The sequence below is a fragment of the Chenopodium album genome, chromosome 5 (genome assembly GCF_948465745.1).
Source record: "Chenopodium album chromosome 5, dcCheAlbu1.1, whole genome shotgun sequence".
Taxonomy (NCBI): Eukaryota; Viridiplantae; Streptophyta; class Magnoliopsida; order Caryophyllales; family Amaranthaceae; genus Chenopodium; species Chenopodium album.
The window spans coordinates 7,606,913-7,623,946 of record NC_137838.1 but is presented as its reverse complement, the minus strand read 5'-3'; the positions used below and the strand labels follow the sequence as shown (position 1 = coordinate 7,623,946).

At 30.3% G+C, this 17,034-nt stretch overlaps 1 protein-coding gene and 1 pseudogene across 1 annotated transcript; both read left to right on the top strand.

Annotated features, from left to right (window-relative positions):
* The first annotated feature begins 101 nt into the window (after nt 1–101).
* On the top strand, nt 102–7,826 carry LOC145632512 (putative polygalacturonase At3g15720; annotated as a pseudogene).
* Nucleotides 7,827–12,733: 4,907 nt separating this feature from the next.
* Nucleotides 12,734–16,062, top strand: LOC145632511 (putative polygalacturonase At3g15720). Its single transcript, XM_081684885.1, has 5 exons — nt 12,734–12,938; nt 13,126–13,207; nt 15,390–15,498; nt 15,609–15,725; nt 15,838–16,062. Exons 1-5 carry the CDS (start codon nt 12,734–12,736, stop codon nt 16,060–16,062), a joined length of 738 nt encoding a protein of 245 aa, XP_081541011.1.
* Nucleotides 16,063–17,034: the final 972 nt, after the last annotated feature.

The window sequence follows — 17,034 nt, the reverse complement described above, 5'->3', positions numbered from 1 at the left end:
CAGTTGTAACATCCTACGGTCCACAAAAAACTATAGATTAGAAATGGTGGCACGTTTGATAACAAGTTTCGTCAAATTTGAAGACTTTAAAAATTAGTCCAATGCACCTGGATGAGTTAAGTGGAAGAGTCAAGGTGATGGCTTTGAAATATAAAAAAAAGAAGTCTTCAATTCTTTTGGTGTATGTTTTGGTCTCTGCTTCTAATGTTAATCAACCAATTATAATCCTTAAATTTGCCTTTTGTGGGACAGGGTAAAGAGACTAGAGTTAGTTATGTGTTCGTTGTCACACGTGTGGAATTTCCTTCCAGAATTTTTCTTAAACACCACAAATTATAGTATATGTTATGCTACGGCCGAGGTAACATCGTCATAAGTAGAGTTGTTAAATAGGTCTTCATGTTTTAACAAATTTGTGTTTGTGTTTGTGCTCGTGCTCGTGTTAGACCTGTTATTTTAGTTAATGAGTTTTACACTCATTCGACCTATTGCATTTGATTAATCTTAGTGAAACTCTTGACATTATCCCAATCTATTTAATTAATCGATTTACTGTGGGTGTCAGCTCATCTAAGTTATAATCTCAAGAAAATTTTGACTATAAATTATTTTTTTTTTATGCCTATTTTGTAATGTTTTTGTATTAAATCGTGTTTAGATGATCCTATTTTACTAGTAGATTAATACTATAAACATTTTAATCTGTTTATTTCATGTCCGATCAGTATTATATAGTCGTATCAGGTCAACATTTTCCAGGACCAAGTACAAGTCAAAATTTGAGACCAAGTCAATTAGTGAGTACTGCATACTGTGTGGTGCTGCTAAACCCAAATTCTTTTTGAAGATGGTTTGTAATTTTGCCTACACTTGATAGAACATTATTTATTATGGACCCTTTAGATGGTTCCAGAAATGTATTTATGGAGTACAACTTGTGGAGGGGGGCTCCAGTTGGACACTTGGACCAGTTTAGTTATGGCTTGTCACTGAAAGACATTGCAATTTGGAATGTATCCAATTCTGATTAAACCTTTTTTTTTTTTTTATCCAAATGAATACGAAATAATTCAAATCTTATCTAAACTTATTTTTCTTAAAATGAGTACGACCTAATACGTACACCCAATATATATTCACAGCTTATAAACTATATAATAGTACGAGTCATACAAAATAGTCCAAAATTACAATTTCAACAAAAAAAAAAGTAGTAGTGCAAAATTTTTACTCTGAACATGTTTGTATTGAGGAACAGATAAATTTAAGTTGTATGCCATGTTATCGTGATAAAATATCATAAATTGACAAAATTTTAATTCATACAATATCATATATGGACAAATTGTTAATAGATGCTCTTGGGAGCAATTCAGCATATTTATTAATCCTTGTACCACCAAAACCATCATTTTAGGTGCTTTAATTTTAAATACATGACATACACATTCAAAATTCGGGTAAAATTACAGGATACAAAATTCATTAAACTCGTGTTCATATTCTTGTGATATATCTCCCTTTTTTTTCCTGGCCTCTTGTCTATGTTGTATGTATGGAAAGTTCTAATAATTTTCAAAAATATTCTTTCATCCATTACAAAGAGATATGATTCTTTATGCACCCACTACACCCATCAATAAACTTCAGTTATGCCATCACTGAGATTCTACAATGATAATACAAGTTAAACTACAAAGAACTTAACTAAACATGATTTCAAAGCCAATTGTGGGATCCGATCCGATTCCATCCATAATTATGGTTTAGGGTACTTTCATTCACTAAATACTTCCGTTGATCATTTTTTGTTGTAACATTTTGACTTTTTCTCTATTAACAAACTTTTATACAACCATTTTTAGTGATTTATATGTAAGATAATGTATTATATATTTGTGGTCATTTATTCTACGTCTTATATTTTATCATCAAAATATCAAAAAAAATTCTAAATCTTATTTATTTTTAATTAAAAATTAAAATGTATCATCAATCATGAAAGTCAAAATGTTGCGACTAAAGGTGAACAGAAAAAGGTCCAATGTAAATCATGGAAGCTAGCTTGCCTTAATGTTCTAAAAGCCCTTATTAACAAACTTTTTATTCACAAAAACAAAACAAAAATATTAAATATCTTGCTGATATGAAGAACTAATTAATTAATTATACAAGGAATAAATTGAAAGGGGGTTCCAGAAACATATGATCTTTAATTTTACTTGGAACATATGCTGAAAAATAGAAAGAACATGAAAAAAGTGGGCTTCCAGAAACAGAATTATTGTGAATCTATGAACTTTATGAAATCTATAGACATTTAACCTAGAGAACCTTTAATTTTTTTTTTTTTTGTGGAACTCATTGTTTGACAATCAACAATAATACAATACAATACTCCCTACACACCAATAATAAACTCACAAGTGACATACGAAGAATCCTTCCCTCATATCGAATTGCTAGATCACTAGATGCTTTGTTTAATTAAGGATAAACAAATTGAGATTATTATAAAATGGCCGAAAATGGAGGGTAAAAACGACTTTTTAATGAAGATTTTTGATAGATTAAACGAAGTATTTTTATTGAACAAAAATAAAAATAAAAATGACAAATATTCAATTATATAAATAAAAATACTTGTGATCGATTTTTGACAAAAGGATGATTTTGAAACTTTAGGTCACTTGAGTGTAATTATCAAAAGTTTATATCACATTATCATGTTTCTTTTTACGACCTAAACTTTCAAACTACTAGGATAAAATTTAATCTTTAACTTTGTATGTCGAAAAAAAAAGTTGTAAATTTGAATTGACATTTTGTTAATGAATATTACTTTTGTCTCGTGTATTGTGCATCAAGTTAAAAAGGTAAATATTCAGACTGTATTGTTCATGATGATCTAATTTTTTTTAGTTATCAAGTTGATATTCCTTTATTTCAAAATACTTGTAACATTATCTCTAGGCACACAATATAATTTTGAGATTAATAAGACAAATATCAAAATAACTTAAACTTTGGGCATGTTCTCATTGACTGAACTGAGTTGAACTGAACTGAACTGATTAGAGCTGAATTGAACTGAACTGAACTTATTAGAGCTAAACTGAACTGAATATTTTATAAGAGAAGGAAATTAGGAGCTGAACTGAACTTATTAGAGCTGAACTGAACTGAACTAAACTTATTAGAGCTGAACTGAACTGAAAATAATCATATTAGAACAGGCCCTTAGTATCTCAATTCCCGATTCATCCCTTGTATCAGAATTGAAATTATTTTAGTTAATTAATTTGCACCTTTACATTCTTTAATCTCCTCTTAATTGCGTGACAAGAAGCTATGTCATATGTGCAAGTTCTGCATCTCATTATCTCATATATAGACATATAGTTGTTCAGCAACTTGGCCCAAATGAAAAGAAAAATAAAGCCCAATGAAGCCCAGCTAGGCATACATGATTACATGTAGCCCACTTCACCGCAAGCTTCATCTTGGCTTTTTTTTTTTTTTTTTAATTTTTAATTTTTTTTTATTTATTTATCTATTTTTTATTTGGGAGAACTTGGCATTATTAAGCTTATTGCGTGTCCACGTAACTGATCTTTATTTGAACTTATTGCGGAGTAAAATTTATTTGATCTAATTTGTACCTTTTTTTTTTTTTTGAAAGAATTTGTATAATTTAATCTTACACTTATTTGAACATTCTTAATTTATTTCTATAAAACATTTTAAAAGTTTGAAGAATAAACTCTAAGATCATGATGATTCCATGAGGCCATGACGAACAATAGTGTGCATAGATTATTATTGGTCATAAGATAGTGAAAAAATGACTGAACATTACAAAATAGATTCAAAAATTTGATAGAATTAAAAAATATATTTTAATGTATATAAAATAAATAAATAAAAGATTTCTCAAAAAAAAAAAAAAAAAAAAAAAAAAAAAAAAAAAGATTACAATTTTCCCACCATTTATATGCCCAATAGTATTGAAAATAAAGATGGCACTAGGTCGGGCCGGCACCAAAAAAAAAAAGGACGATACTGTGTGTGTGGGTCGTGGGCTGGACTTAACCACCTTTATTTGAGAAGAATACGATAAGGTATGACACGATCTGGTCTGACACGACAAAACATGCTAAAATCAATGCAATTTTGCTTAGACACGCAAGCACGAACCAAATTTTTCGAAAATATCGGCCCGGCACGAACTCGTGGGCCGAGCTTTGGGTTGGGCCTAACTAACCTTAAAGCATGTGGGCTTAGCACGAGACACGACCCAGCAAGGCCCGGAGCCCTCTAATTGCAAATGAATACTATGACTAACAAATACAAAGAACCATAATTCCAAAGTAGGAAGAAAATTAAAAAAAAAAAATAGGAAAAAAAAATTACCAATTGAAACAGATAATCGTATGGTATCAACTAGATTTGAATTGGAAAGATCATCAAACCATATCACACAAATATGGATTTGATTTATCACATAATACATTATTGAGATAAATATCTACAAGTTCAGATGAATTTTGTACATAATCTCAAGACCACAGAATTGTTACTAAAATATATCAAGATAGTAACCTTGATACACTAGTGATTCCTTATTGTTATATTTCAAGGGAAAATAATTCACTGTTTCAATATCACATTAGCCTAGATTTAGAAAGATAATTATACCACCAAATCACCAATAATTCAGTATGCAATAATTGAGGAGATATTATATGACATAATGTTGATTATGTAAGATCAAATGGGATAGATGTCAAGCATGTTATATAAACAATGATTTGAGGTACTATTAGTGTTTGTCATGTATAAGTGTAAGGTTTAGGAGAAGAGAAATTGAGACAACTCAAAGTATTCTAAATTAACTTATTATTTGTGTGCTTAAATGGTGAGTTTCATGTAATTTGGATCGTTTTTTATTTAACTCTCATTCTATTACATGCTATAAAATCAATGATTTAAGAGTAACTTAATAATAGGAATACTCTATATTTGTTATATGTTTTTTGATTTTTCTAATGTCTTATTGTGTTTGATAGGACTATCGCTTTGTTCTCTTCATTGTTGCAAACGTTGCAACTAGCTTTCTTGGCATAAGAGTTACGAATGCACAACAAAATCCATCTACCTTCAATGTGTTGGATTATGGAGCAAAAGGAGATGGACAACAAGATGACACTCAAGTATAATTTTCATACTTTTTTTTAAACGAGTGTTTGTATCAAGTACCACCATGTACCATTTGTACTTTTTTCCATTATTAACATAAATGTCGTATCTTTATGGTTTATTTTACAGGCATTTACAAAAGCATGGGTTGATGTATGCAATGCTAGCGGTGATAGTGCAAACCTAGTCATACCACAAGGAAAGACATTTTTAATCAAATCCATTGCATTTAAGGGTCCTTGCAAATCTACCAACACTCACATTCAGGTGAATAATTTGAACGTCTATTTTTGAAATATTAATAATCATGCCAATTTGCAAAAACTAATCAAACAAGTGAAAAGTATGCATTATTAATTACTTTCTCACTTCTTTACATAAATTATAATTTGGACTAGTAATGTGACGTACTAAATTAAATTTGGGGTAAAATGATAGTAGTATTATTGATATCTATATATACTGATATCATACGGGGTTTGTAAATATGACAGATTCAGGGTAATATTGTAGCACCCAATAGCACTGATCAGTGGGACAAATGTGAAGACAATAACTGGCTACATTTTGAATTTATTGACAACCTCTTTGTAGAAGGGCAAGGAGTTATTGATGGTAGAGGCTCAATTTGGTGGACAAAAGCTCCCATGATTAACGTATGTATATACACATTTAATCATTTATATAAACTTATCTTGCACTAAAGGTTTTGTTTAATTCACCTTATTTTTTTTGCTTATCTAAGCTAATATGAATTTTTTTTTTTTTCTAATTTGTGTTTGATATGCCGATTTGACTAAACTTTGACCTTATATGTACTGTGTATTTAAACATTATATAATTTTCATTAAAAAATTCATTACTAAACCAAAGATATTTAGTGATAGAAAAAAAAAAGTCTACATAAAACGATAAATTAAAAACAAGGTGAACTAAACATAGCCTGAATCATAGTATATAATTTATGTTCTAAAGAGAGATTTTTTTTATATTTTCTCGATTATATATATGCACTATTATTTACACTATAATTCATTAACAATTTGCTCAATAACTCCAGGAATTAAGCTCATGCAACCGTCCAACGGTAAGTTTTGTTAATTGATATTGATTAAAATGAATTTAGACGTGTTTTTATGATTAAAAGTGCCAATTAAGTTAAGCTTACATATTCAACTCCAATTATATTTGGTTAATTTCAGACCATGACGTTTTTTAACTGCAATGGTCTTCAATTAAGTGGTGTTACAAGCAAAGATTGTCCAGGAAACCACATAACTATGCTAGGCAGCAACAATTCGACCATTAACAATATTAACCTAATTGCGCCACAAGATAGCCACAACACCGATGGAATTGATATTTCTTCTACAAGCAACCTTCAAATCTTGAACTCCTTCATTGGAACTGGTACGTTAAGTTACACTATCACTCGAGTGTATAATAAATAGTATGACATTGTACGAGGGTTATAGTGTACTCATTATCGAATATTCGAATTATTACTTATTGATCAACAATTTTTTTGTTTTGTTAAAAATAGGTGATGATTGTGTTGCAATTGGTCATGAGTTCATGACACATTATGGATTAACATAACAAATGTCACCTGCGGACCAGGCCATGGCATTAGGTTCGTATACAAATATTTATAGAAATTATCATTAGGCCATAAGTGGGCCAATTTGGCACAAGCCCAACAAGGTGGGTTGGGCCGTTAAGGCCCAGTGCTTTTTTTTTTATATTTTGTAAGGACTTTGTGAGTTCTCCGCGATAGCAAGGCTTAAACGCATCCCCACTTTCTAAAGAGTCTTACTCACTAACATGAGTCGGTTGACTTTTGTGAGTTTCTGGCTCAATATAACTTTCTCATATATATATATATGAATTTTAAATAGGATAATAAATCGTGTCAAAAGGTTAATTTTCTTATCTTAATAATAAATAGTGTGGGAAGCTTGGGGAAAGATGGAGCACAAGCAAAAGTGGAACAAATACATGTGAAAAATTGCACTTTTAGGAATACTTCAAATGGGGCCAGAATAAAAACATGGCAGGTAATAAACTTAAAAAATTAAGTTTTGCTAAGTTTTTGTTGGTTCGTATATCAATTGTTGATTGCATAATTTTTACTTATTATCACGTCTTAATTTAAATTTAAATTTTCGTACATAGGGTGGAAATGGATATGCTAGGCAAATCACCTATGAGGATATCATTCTTGAGGATGTCCAAAACCCGATTATCATAGACCAATATTATTGCATTAGCAATAGCAAGTGTTCGAATGAGGTAAATATACTAATAAACTTGATACATTTTCATCAATAATTTCATATATTATACGTGTTACATTACCCTAATCGTACGTACGTACATTGGTACATGTAACTACAGTCATCGGCGGTAGCAGTGTCCGACATTACATTTAATGGCTTCCAAGGAACCTCGGCAACAGACGAAGCAATTATAGTGAAATGTAGTGAAGCTATCCCATGCAACAACATTGTAATGGATACGATCAATATTGCTGCTTCGGATCCTAGTAAAAAAATAACCTCCGTATGTGCAAATGCTAAAGTACAACAAAAATCAGTTACACCTGCTCTTAATTGCAATTAAGAGTGTAGTCCATGCATTATTATTGTCAAGATGTTGCAAAAGATTGATTGCATGAATGCCACAAGCATCTTTGGGGAGGACATTACACAAATTTATTATTAGTACAATTCAATAATTCTTTTAGGCAATATATCCTTTGTAAAGGAGTTATTTTTCAAGTTATTCAAGAGATAAATAAACAAAAATATTTCGGACAAGATAATATGCTGAAAGTTCTACATCTCATTATCTGATATAGTTGGTCTTGTATGGACCCGGTATACAATAAATTATTGTAGATCCAAAATTTGACACTTTCAAATAATATAATCACATTCTGGATGATATAATCACATTTTTAGATGATATAATTATCTTTTTTGTGAGTCATATTTTGAATTATATAATCTCATAGTAAATCATTTAATGAGATTATATAATTTTCTTTAGGATGATAAAATTTAAAAATCATCTTTTGACTGATGTAATTTACTATTTGATACTTTTTATAATGATAAATTCACTTTTTGAGTGATACATTTACATAACAGTTTCAGGATGATATAATCACTTTTGTAGTAATATAATCACATTATTTCGTATAATATAATCACATTCGTATGGTATACTAGAAGATTGGGTCTATAATAAGTTATTGTAGACCAGGTCTATTCTAGTCTTTACCTATCTTATAAGAGTGTGTGTGCGTTTTTTATTTTTTGGTTTTTTTTTTTTTTATTTTTTTTTTTATTTTTTTTTTTGGAAGGAATCATATTGTTGTTGATCCACATAAAAAGAAAAATAAAGCCCAACTCTATTGTGTATGTTTTGAAAAAAGAGGAATATGAGAATATCAACTTATTAATTATTTTGAGCGAGTATGTAGTTAGTTAACCTTATAATTTGAATTTATTACAGAGTAATATTTAATCTAATTTACGTTATGTAGTGAACATATTTTAATTTATTTCTTTGAAACGTTTTCAAAGTTTGAAAAATAAATCCTAAGGTCATGATTTTATGATCACGCATAGTTCATAATTACTTTTTATAAGATATGGAAAAAGAAAATTATTGAACATTACAAAATGGTCAAATTTTGATAGAATAAAATATCACAATTTTCCCTCCATTCATATGCCCATACCACATAGTATATTGTAATAAAGGAGAACTGTAATCCTAAAATAGGAAGAAAAATAATAAATAAATAAATAAGCACCAATTGAATTGGAAAGATCATCAAACCATATCATCAAAATAAGGAATTTAATTATTACATAATACATTATTGAGATGAATATGTACAAGTTCAGATGAATTTTTTATATAATGTTGAAATTTTTTGGAATATACAACTAATAAGACCCCAGAATATAAATTTAACATAAATCGAGATACTGATGAAGAGACACTAGTGAAGTAGTGATTCCTTATTTTTGTTGCATTTCAAGGTAAATAATTGACTAACTAGATTTAGAAATATAATAATAGTCAGGCCTCCAATAATTTGAGGAGTTATTATGTGACATAATGTTGATTAATCAAATAATAAATGTTAATCATGTTATATAAACAATAATTCTTTGGGTACTATTCGTGTGTCATGTATAAATATATGGTTTAGGAGCAGTGAAAGACATTTAACATTGATACAACTCGAACTATATACAAATATTACGAAGTATAAACTAACTTCTTTGTGTGCTTAAATGGTGAGTTTCATGTAAGTTGAATCTATTTTCGAGTTTCATGTAATTTGAATCTATTTTCGAGTTTCCTGTAATTTGAATCTATTTTCGAGTTTCATGTAATTTGAATCTATTTTCGTTCAACTTCCGTGTTATTTTATGCTATAAGTAAAATCAATAATGACTTACAATTGTTATCCTAAATGACTTTTAGGAAGAAGTACTCCTAATTTGTTTTAGGTTTGCTAAAATTTTTAATAACTTGTTGTGTTTGATAGGACTATCGTCTTGTTCTCTTCATTGTTGCATACATTGCAACTAACTTGCTTGGCATAAGTGTCACGAATGCACAAAACAGTTCAACTACCTTCAATGTGTTGGATTATGGAGCAAAAGGAGATGACACTCAAGTAAAATTTTCGATCATACATTTTTTTAACGAGTTTTTGTTCCAAATACCAACATTTTCCAGGCATTTGTACTTTTTTCCATTATTAACATAAACGTAGTACATCTTTATGGTTCATTTTACAGGCATTTGCAAAAGCATGGATAGATGTATGCAATGCTGGCAGTGATAGTACAACTCTAGTTGTACCACAAGAATATACATTCTTTATAAAAAAAACATTGCTTTTGATGGTCCTTGCAAATCTACTACTAGCATTCAGGTCGAGGTGAATAATTTGAACTTCTAATTCTTTTTCATTTATATCCGAAATAAATCTAGCCATCCCAATTTGTGAAAGCTAACCAAACGGGTGAAAAGTACTCGCTACTTTCCCACTTCTTTACATAAATTGTAATTTTTGGACCAGTAACGTGATCTAAATATGAGTGGAGATTATATACCGACATTGTACGGGGTTTTGTACTTTTGTGAATATGACAGATCTAGGGTGATATTGTCGCACCGAGCAGCATTGATGAGTGGGACAAATGTGAAAACAATGCTTGGCTACATTTTGGATCTATTGATAATCTCATTGTAGAAGGACAAGGAGTTATTGATGGTAGAGGCTCAATTTGGTGGACAAATGCTCCCATAATTAACGTATGTGCTACGTATATATTAATTTATCAAAGTAAATAATCGTATTTAGTTTATGCGCTAAATAATCATGGAATGAGGGAATTCTTATATTGTTTCAACTAGATTAACCCAGTGCAATGCACGGTTTTAAAATAAGAATTGAGTTATAGACTTTTAACACGTACTGAATGAAAGAAAATAACTTCCTCATTTTTCCTAACTAATTTCTAATTAAATATGAATATACCAAACTCGAAAGTGCATATTTTTATGTTTAATTAAGAAATTTCAATTAAATTATATTATTAACTATTGTTTTTTTTTTTACACCAATCAGAGCTTAGCTTTTTATTACGTCAACAAAGATTTAAAGTCATTACAAATCGCCCCATGAATTTCAGGGGATACTCTTCTAACCAAACACGATAATCACTAAAAGTACTACTTAACTTAGCTAAGCTATGAGCAACACCATTACCCTTTCTTCTAACAAAGGAGAAAAAGCAAGAAAAACATTGGCTAGCCAATCGAAGGATGTCACTAACCACATTCCCAAAAGCACTCGGCATAATGATGCCCTTCTTCATATGATGGAATAGCTTCAAGTTGTCAGTTTCAAGCACCATATTTCTGAAACCAGCTTCAAGGGCAGTCAAGAGACTTTGCCACAACGCAATTGCTTCACCCACCTCTACCTCAAAATTGCCTTTCACCTTCGAGCAGAAAGCCAACAACACAACCCCCTCCGCATCCCTCAACACGCCTCCCACTCCTAGCTGCTGATTAACGCCTAGATTTGCATCCGAGTTCGGCTTATACATGTCCCTGGGGGGAGCTTTCCACACAGAGTTCAGCATTTGGCTCGGCTTACTCACAGAGGCCACTTTCATCGCTTCTTCATACTCTCCCACCAATCCCACTGCCTTATGTATTATATCGATCACATACCTTGATTTTTTCTCGAAAACCCAAGCGTTTCGTTGCAGCCAAACTCCCCATGCCAAACACCAAAATAAATCCCACCAATGAGGATCCTTTATTTTTTCACTCATGCTAGCACACCAGCTTCGAAGGCAGTTTGCTACCACCTCATTCGGATCAAGTCTCAGCACTGAAAGGCTCCAAATCGAGGCAGCCTTAGGACAATGTAACAGCATATGCAATGTTGTCTCATCCGCTTCACCACACATCGGGCAAATTTGATCAATACCCATGTCCCTAGCAACTAGTCTCATTCTCACCGGAATAGCATCTTTAATGCAACGCCAAGCAAAAAATTTTATCTTCTGAGGGACCTTTGCAAACGTGTGTGTGTGTGTGTGACATCATCTTTGCATTTTGAATAATATGTGTAGAAAACCCAAATTTTAAAATTTAAAAATTCAAAGGGAATATATTTTCAAAGCTATGTTAAATATGGAAGCTTAAAAAGGAATATATATATATGTGTGTGTGTGTGTGACATCATCTTTGCATTTTGAAGAGAAAAAATTAAATAAAAAAGTAACATGTAGGCAATGGTGACATCAGCGGTTGTTATTTTAGTATATATACTAGATACTAGATTAGGCTTGTGCGATGCACGATTTAAATATTATTTTACGATTTTAACAATATTATTTAGCTTATTTGTGTGTAATATGTACGTAGTACAAATAATTTAATCAACATCTAATAAATTAAGAAATTAATAAATATTGGAAGCCCCAATTCATATAATCTGTATAAAATTTACGGAGTAGGAGAAAAAGATAATGTTAGAAAATGATATAGTAGGACCTTCTTTTATTTTTCCAATCGAAATTGCATAATTAGTCAATTTAATAAAATCTGTTGGAGAAATGTATAATTAATTTATCATTTTCAAATTTTTGTCTATGTTGGAAAAAAAAATATTGTCATTATTAGTTTTGGCGGGAATTTTTTTTTATAAGAGGTTGACTTGTGGAAAGTAATGACATCAGCGATTACTTTAGTTATATTTATTTGTAGATATAGATTATATTTATAATGCATTATTCATAATTTTACACTATAATTCATTAACTATGTGCTCATTAATCCCAGGAATTGGTCTCATGAAAACGTCCAATGGTAAGTTTTGTTAATTGATAGTGATTAAAAGTAATTTAGACGTATTTATCATTTGAGATGCCAATTAATTTAAGCATACATGTTCAAGTCAAGTATATTTGGTTAATTTCAGAACATGATGTTTTTTAAGTGCAATGGTCTTCAATTAAGTGGCGTAACAAGCAAAGATAGTCCAGGAAGCCACATAGCTATGTTACACAGCAATAATTCGACTATTAACAATATTAACCTAATTGCGCCACAAGATAGCCAGAATACCGATGGAATTGATATTTCTTCTACTAACAACCTTCAAATCTTGAACTCTTTCAATGGAACTGGTATGTTAAGTTACATTATTATTATTATTTTTTTTTGACAGGTTGTTAAGTTACATTATTACTAGAGTGTTTGATAAATATGTGACGTTATGCAAAAATTATGGAGTACTCATTAAGTCATTATTGAATATTTGAATTCTTACTTATGAAGTTATGATCAACACTTTTTTGGTTTTGTTAAAAATAGGTGATGACTGTGTTGCAATTGGTTCGGATTCAATATGGATTAACATAACAAACGTCACCTGCGGACCAGGCCATGGCATTAGGTTCGTATACAAATATTGATAGAAATTATTATGAATATTCAAAAGGCCTTAAGTGGGCTAATTAAGCACAAGCCCAACAACATCTAGTTTGTTTATGATCTGGTGGGTTGGCCCAGTTTTTTTTTTTTTTTTAGGGTATAGATTTTGCACATATTCTTAGGTGCAGACTCATGCACCTAGAAATAGGTGTAACAACAGCACAATATAAACATTAGCTTTTCAGAAAGTGAACATTAAGTTTCTTCTCCTTTATTTTTTATTTTCTCTCTCCTCTGTTTTTTTTTTTTAATTTTCCCCCTTTTTTACACTTTTTTTTTTATTGAATTTGTTTCTTACAACATGAAAGTAGTTATTAAGTATGAATTTTTGTATGAATTTTTGTGTGAATTTCAATTTTTTGCTTTAATTTCGATTGATTAAGGTATATATGAATCTTTGAATTCACAAATTATACTCTATTTTTTCTCCTTCCTTCTTTAATTCCTTTTTCCTTCTTTTTTTTCCCCTATTTTTCTCGTTTTTTCGATTTAACGATTGAATATTTTACTTACAATATGGAATTGGTTGTTTATCTGATTTTTTGAATTCATATGAATTGATTTTATTTATTTTTTTAGCTTCGATCAATTTCATTTGTGTATGAATTTTATTTGATTTTCCGCATTTTTTTTTATCAATGAACATAATCATGCAAAATATGAACATATACATAGGTTCCCTTAAATGTGAACATTAGCTTTTCAAAAAGTGAACATAAGTATAAAACATATGAACATATGCATTTCAGAAAGTAAACATAACAATTCAAAATATGAACGTAAGCATTGGTTTCCTTAAAGTGAATATAACCATTTAAAAGGTGAACATATGCGTAAAAAAATATGATCATATGCATTTAAGAGAGAGAAGATATGCATAAACAGACTTAATGAGAACAACAAATATTTACTATGAATATTTACATTATGAACATATAAAATATTATTATGAATATAAGGCATTTTATTATGAACATAAAAAATTGAAGAAATAAAAATAATATGATTATGAAATATATGCATCATAATTCATAAGTATTAAAAATATGAACATATGCATTCAAAATATGAACATGTGCATTGGTTCATTTTTGAATGCGTATGAACATAATTAAGCATTTCAGAAGGTGAACATATAAATAAAAAAATATGAACATATGGATTTAGAAAGTGAATATAAGCATTTCAGAAAGTTTACAAACGGATTCAAAATATGAACATAAGAATTCAAAATATAAACATATGCATTTCGAAACGTGAACATAAAATATCCGTTTGATTTCACTATTTTTTTTTTGACAATTTCAATAATAAATTTCGAACAATTTTCAAACACAATTAAGTGATAATCATATAAATCAAACAAAATTAAGTTAAATTTACATAAAATTGCCTTTTTGGGGAGGATCCTTTTGATTTTGCATCTCTTTCCTAAAGTCTATTGATGTTTTTGCAGTTTTTTAGTGAAAGAATGAAATAGAGTAGAGATAAAGTGAAAAAGAGGAGAGAGAAAATCATATAGAAGAAGAAGATTTTTGAGTTTGGAAATGACGTTACATTTATTGGGGGTGGGTGGGTGTATTGGGTGTGGGTGGGTATATTGCAGTTTTCCGTGGTTTTTAGTGTTAGGGCTTTTTTTTTTATTGGATTATGTGTAATTAGGCTTTTGAGATACGTTGTTACACCTATTTAAGGTGCACAAGGGTGCACCTTAGACTAATTGTAGATTTTGGAAGTACTTTGTGAATTGTACAATCTCCACGTTAAGCATAAACCCTTCCCCCGTTTAAAAGAGTCTTATCCCCCCAATCCCAAAATGTCTATCCCACTGACTTGGGTCGGGAGGATCTATGAGAAATTCTGGTCCGGTAAAGCCCTTTTCCTTCCTAACTTTAAAGAATCATATGAACTATTGTACTCGTTAACATGAGTTGGATTGACTTTTGTGAGCTTCCGACTCTATACAACCTTCTCCTTACCTAAAAAAAAAAATAAAAAATAAAAAAATAAAATAAAATAAAAACTTGTATATAAATGAATTTTAAATTTGTAATAAACCGTGTCGAAGGGTTAATCTTTTTTTTTTTTTTTTTTTTTTTTTTTTTTTTTTTTTTTTTTTTATTTTTTATCTTAATGATAAATAGTGTGAGAAGCTTAGGAAGAGATGGAACTGAAGCAAGAGTGGAACAAATATATGTGAACAATTGCACTTTCAAAAATACTTCAAATGGAGCCAGAATTAAAACATGGCAGGTAATAAACTTAAAAATTACGTTTTGCTGATTTTTGTTGGTCCATATGTTGATTACAAACTTTCTACTTTTTACCGTCTTAATATAAGTTTAAACTTTCATATTATATAGGGTGGGTCTGGGTATGCAAAGCAGATCACCTATGAGGATATCATTCTTGAGGATGTCCAAAACCCGATTATCATAGACCAATTTTATTGCATTAGCAATAGTGATTGTTCAAATTCGGTAAACCTACTAATAAACTTGACACTTTAAATTTCATCAATAATTTTGTATATTAAACGTGTAGCATTACTCTAATCATACGTACGTACATTGTTACATGTAATTATACAAGTCATCAGCAGTAGGAGTGTCCGATGCGACATTTAATGGCTTCCAAGGAACCTCAGCAACAGACGAAGCAATTACAGTGAAATGTAGTGAAGCTATCCCATGCAACAACATTTTAATGGAAACCATCTACATTACTGCTTCGGATCCTAGCAAAAATAGCACCTCCATTTGTGAGAATGCTAATGTACAACAAAATTCAGTTGAACCTCCTCTCAATTGCAATTAAGAGTGTCCTTGCATTATTATTGTCAAAGATGCTGCAAAAGATTGCATGAATGCCACAAGCATCTTTTGGAAGAACAGACATAGTACACAAATTTATTATTTTTAGTACAACTCAATAATTCTTTTGGCCAATATGCATTGTAAAGGAATTGTTTTTCAAGCCATTCAAAAGAAACAAAAATATTTTTGACAAAAGACCGACTTATCGGACAAAAGTACTCTGTATTTCTTATAAACAATATAGAATATCTATTATATACTCTCTGTGTCCTTTTATTTTTACTTCAATTGATTTAGTGGTTCTCAAAACACGTGTTAAAAAATTTATATATCCATTTTCATACTCTATCACCCCCCGTTGCATAAAAGGCCCTTTAGACCCAGCGCAAAATTAATTCCACTTTGAAGAAGAGGTGGATCGGTGGATGAGATTCGAACCCGTGACCTCTATATCGCGTTGGTTCTGATACCATGCTGAAGGATCAAGTCAACCAAAAAACTTAAATTGATGGTTGAAATCCAGAAATATGTTTTATATTCTATCAGAAATTTTGACAATGAGGCAAAAAAAAAAGGGGGACAAAGGGATAACAAGTATCATAATTTCTTACCAAGGATTTCATAATAACTAGTCATATTGAAAAACTCGTAGTCTTGTGAAAATAAGATGACACAATTTTCATTTTTTATTTATAAATTATACTTGTAATTAAATCTAAAAAATCAAAGCATAATAAACAAACCAAAATTGATCACCAACTAATATAAAAGCTAGCACAACTATAACGACTATGTGAACAAAAACATTTGAAGTAAATGTTGACGGAGCGTTTCGAATGGGAAAGCACCGATTCTCTTTTGAAGACCACGGCCCACAACTTTTTAAGGTAAAATTTTTGTTGCTAAGCAAACGTGAGTATAATAAAGTAGACAAATAATCTTCTTTGAAGTTGCAAAAGGATGATTGAGTAGA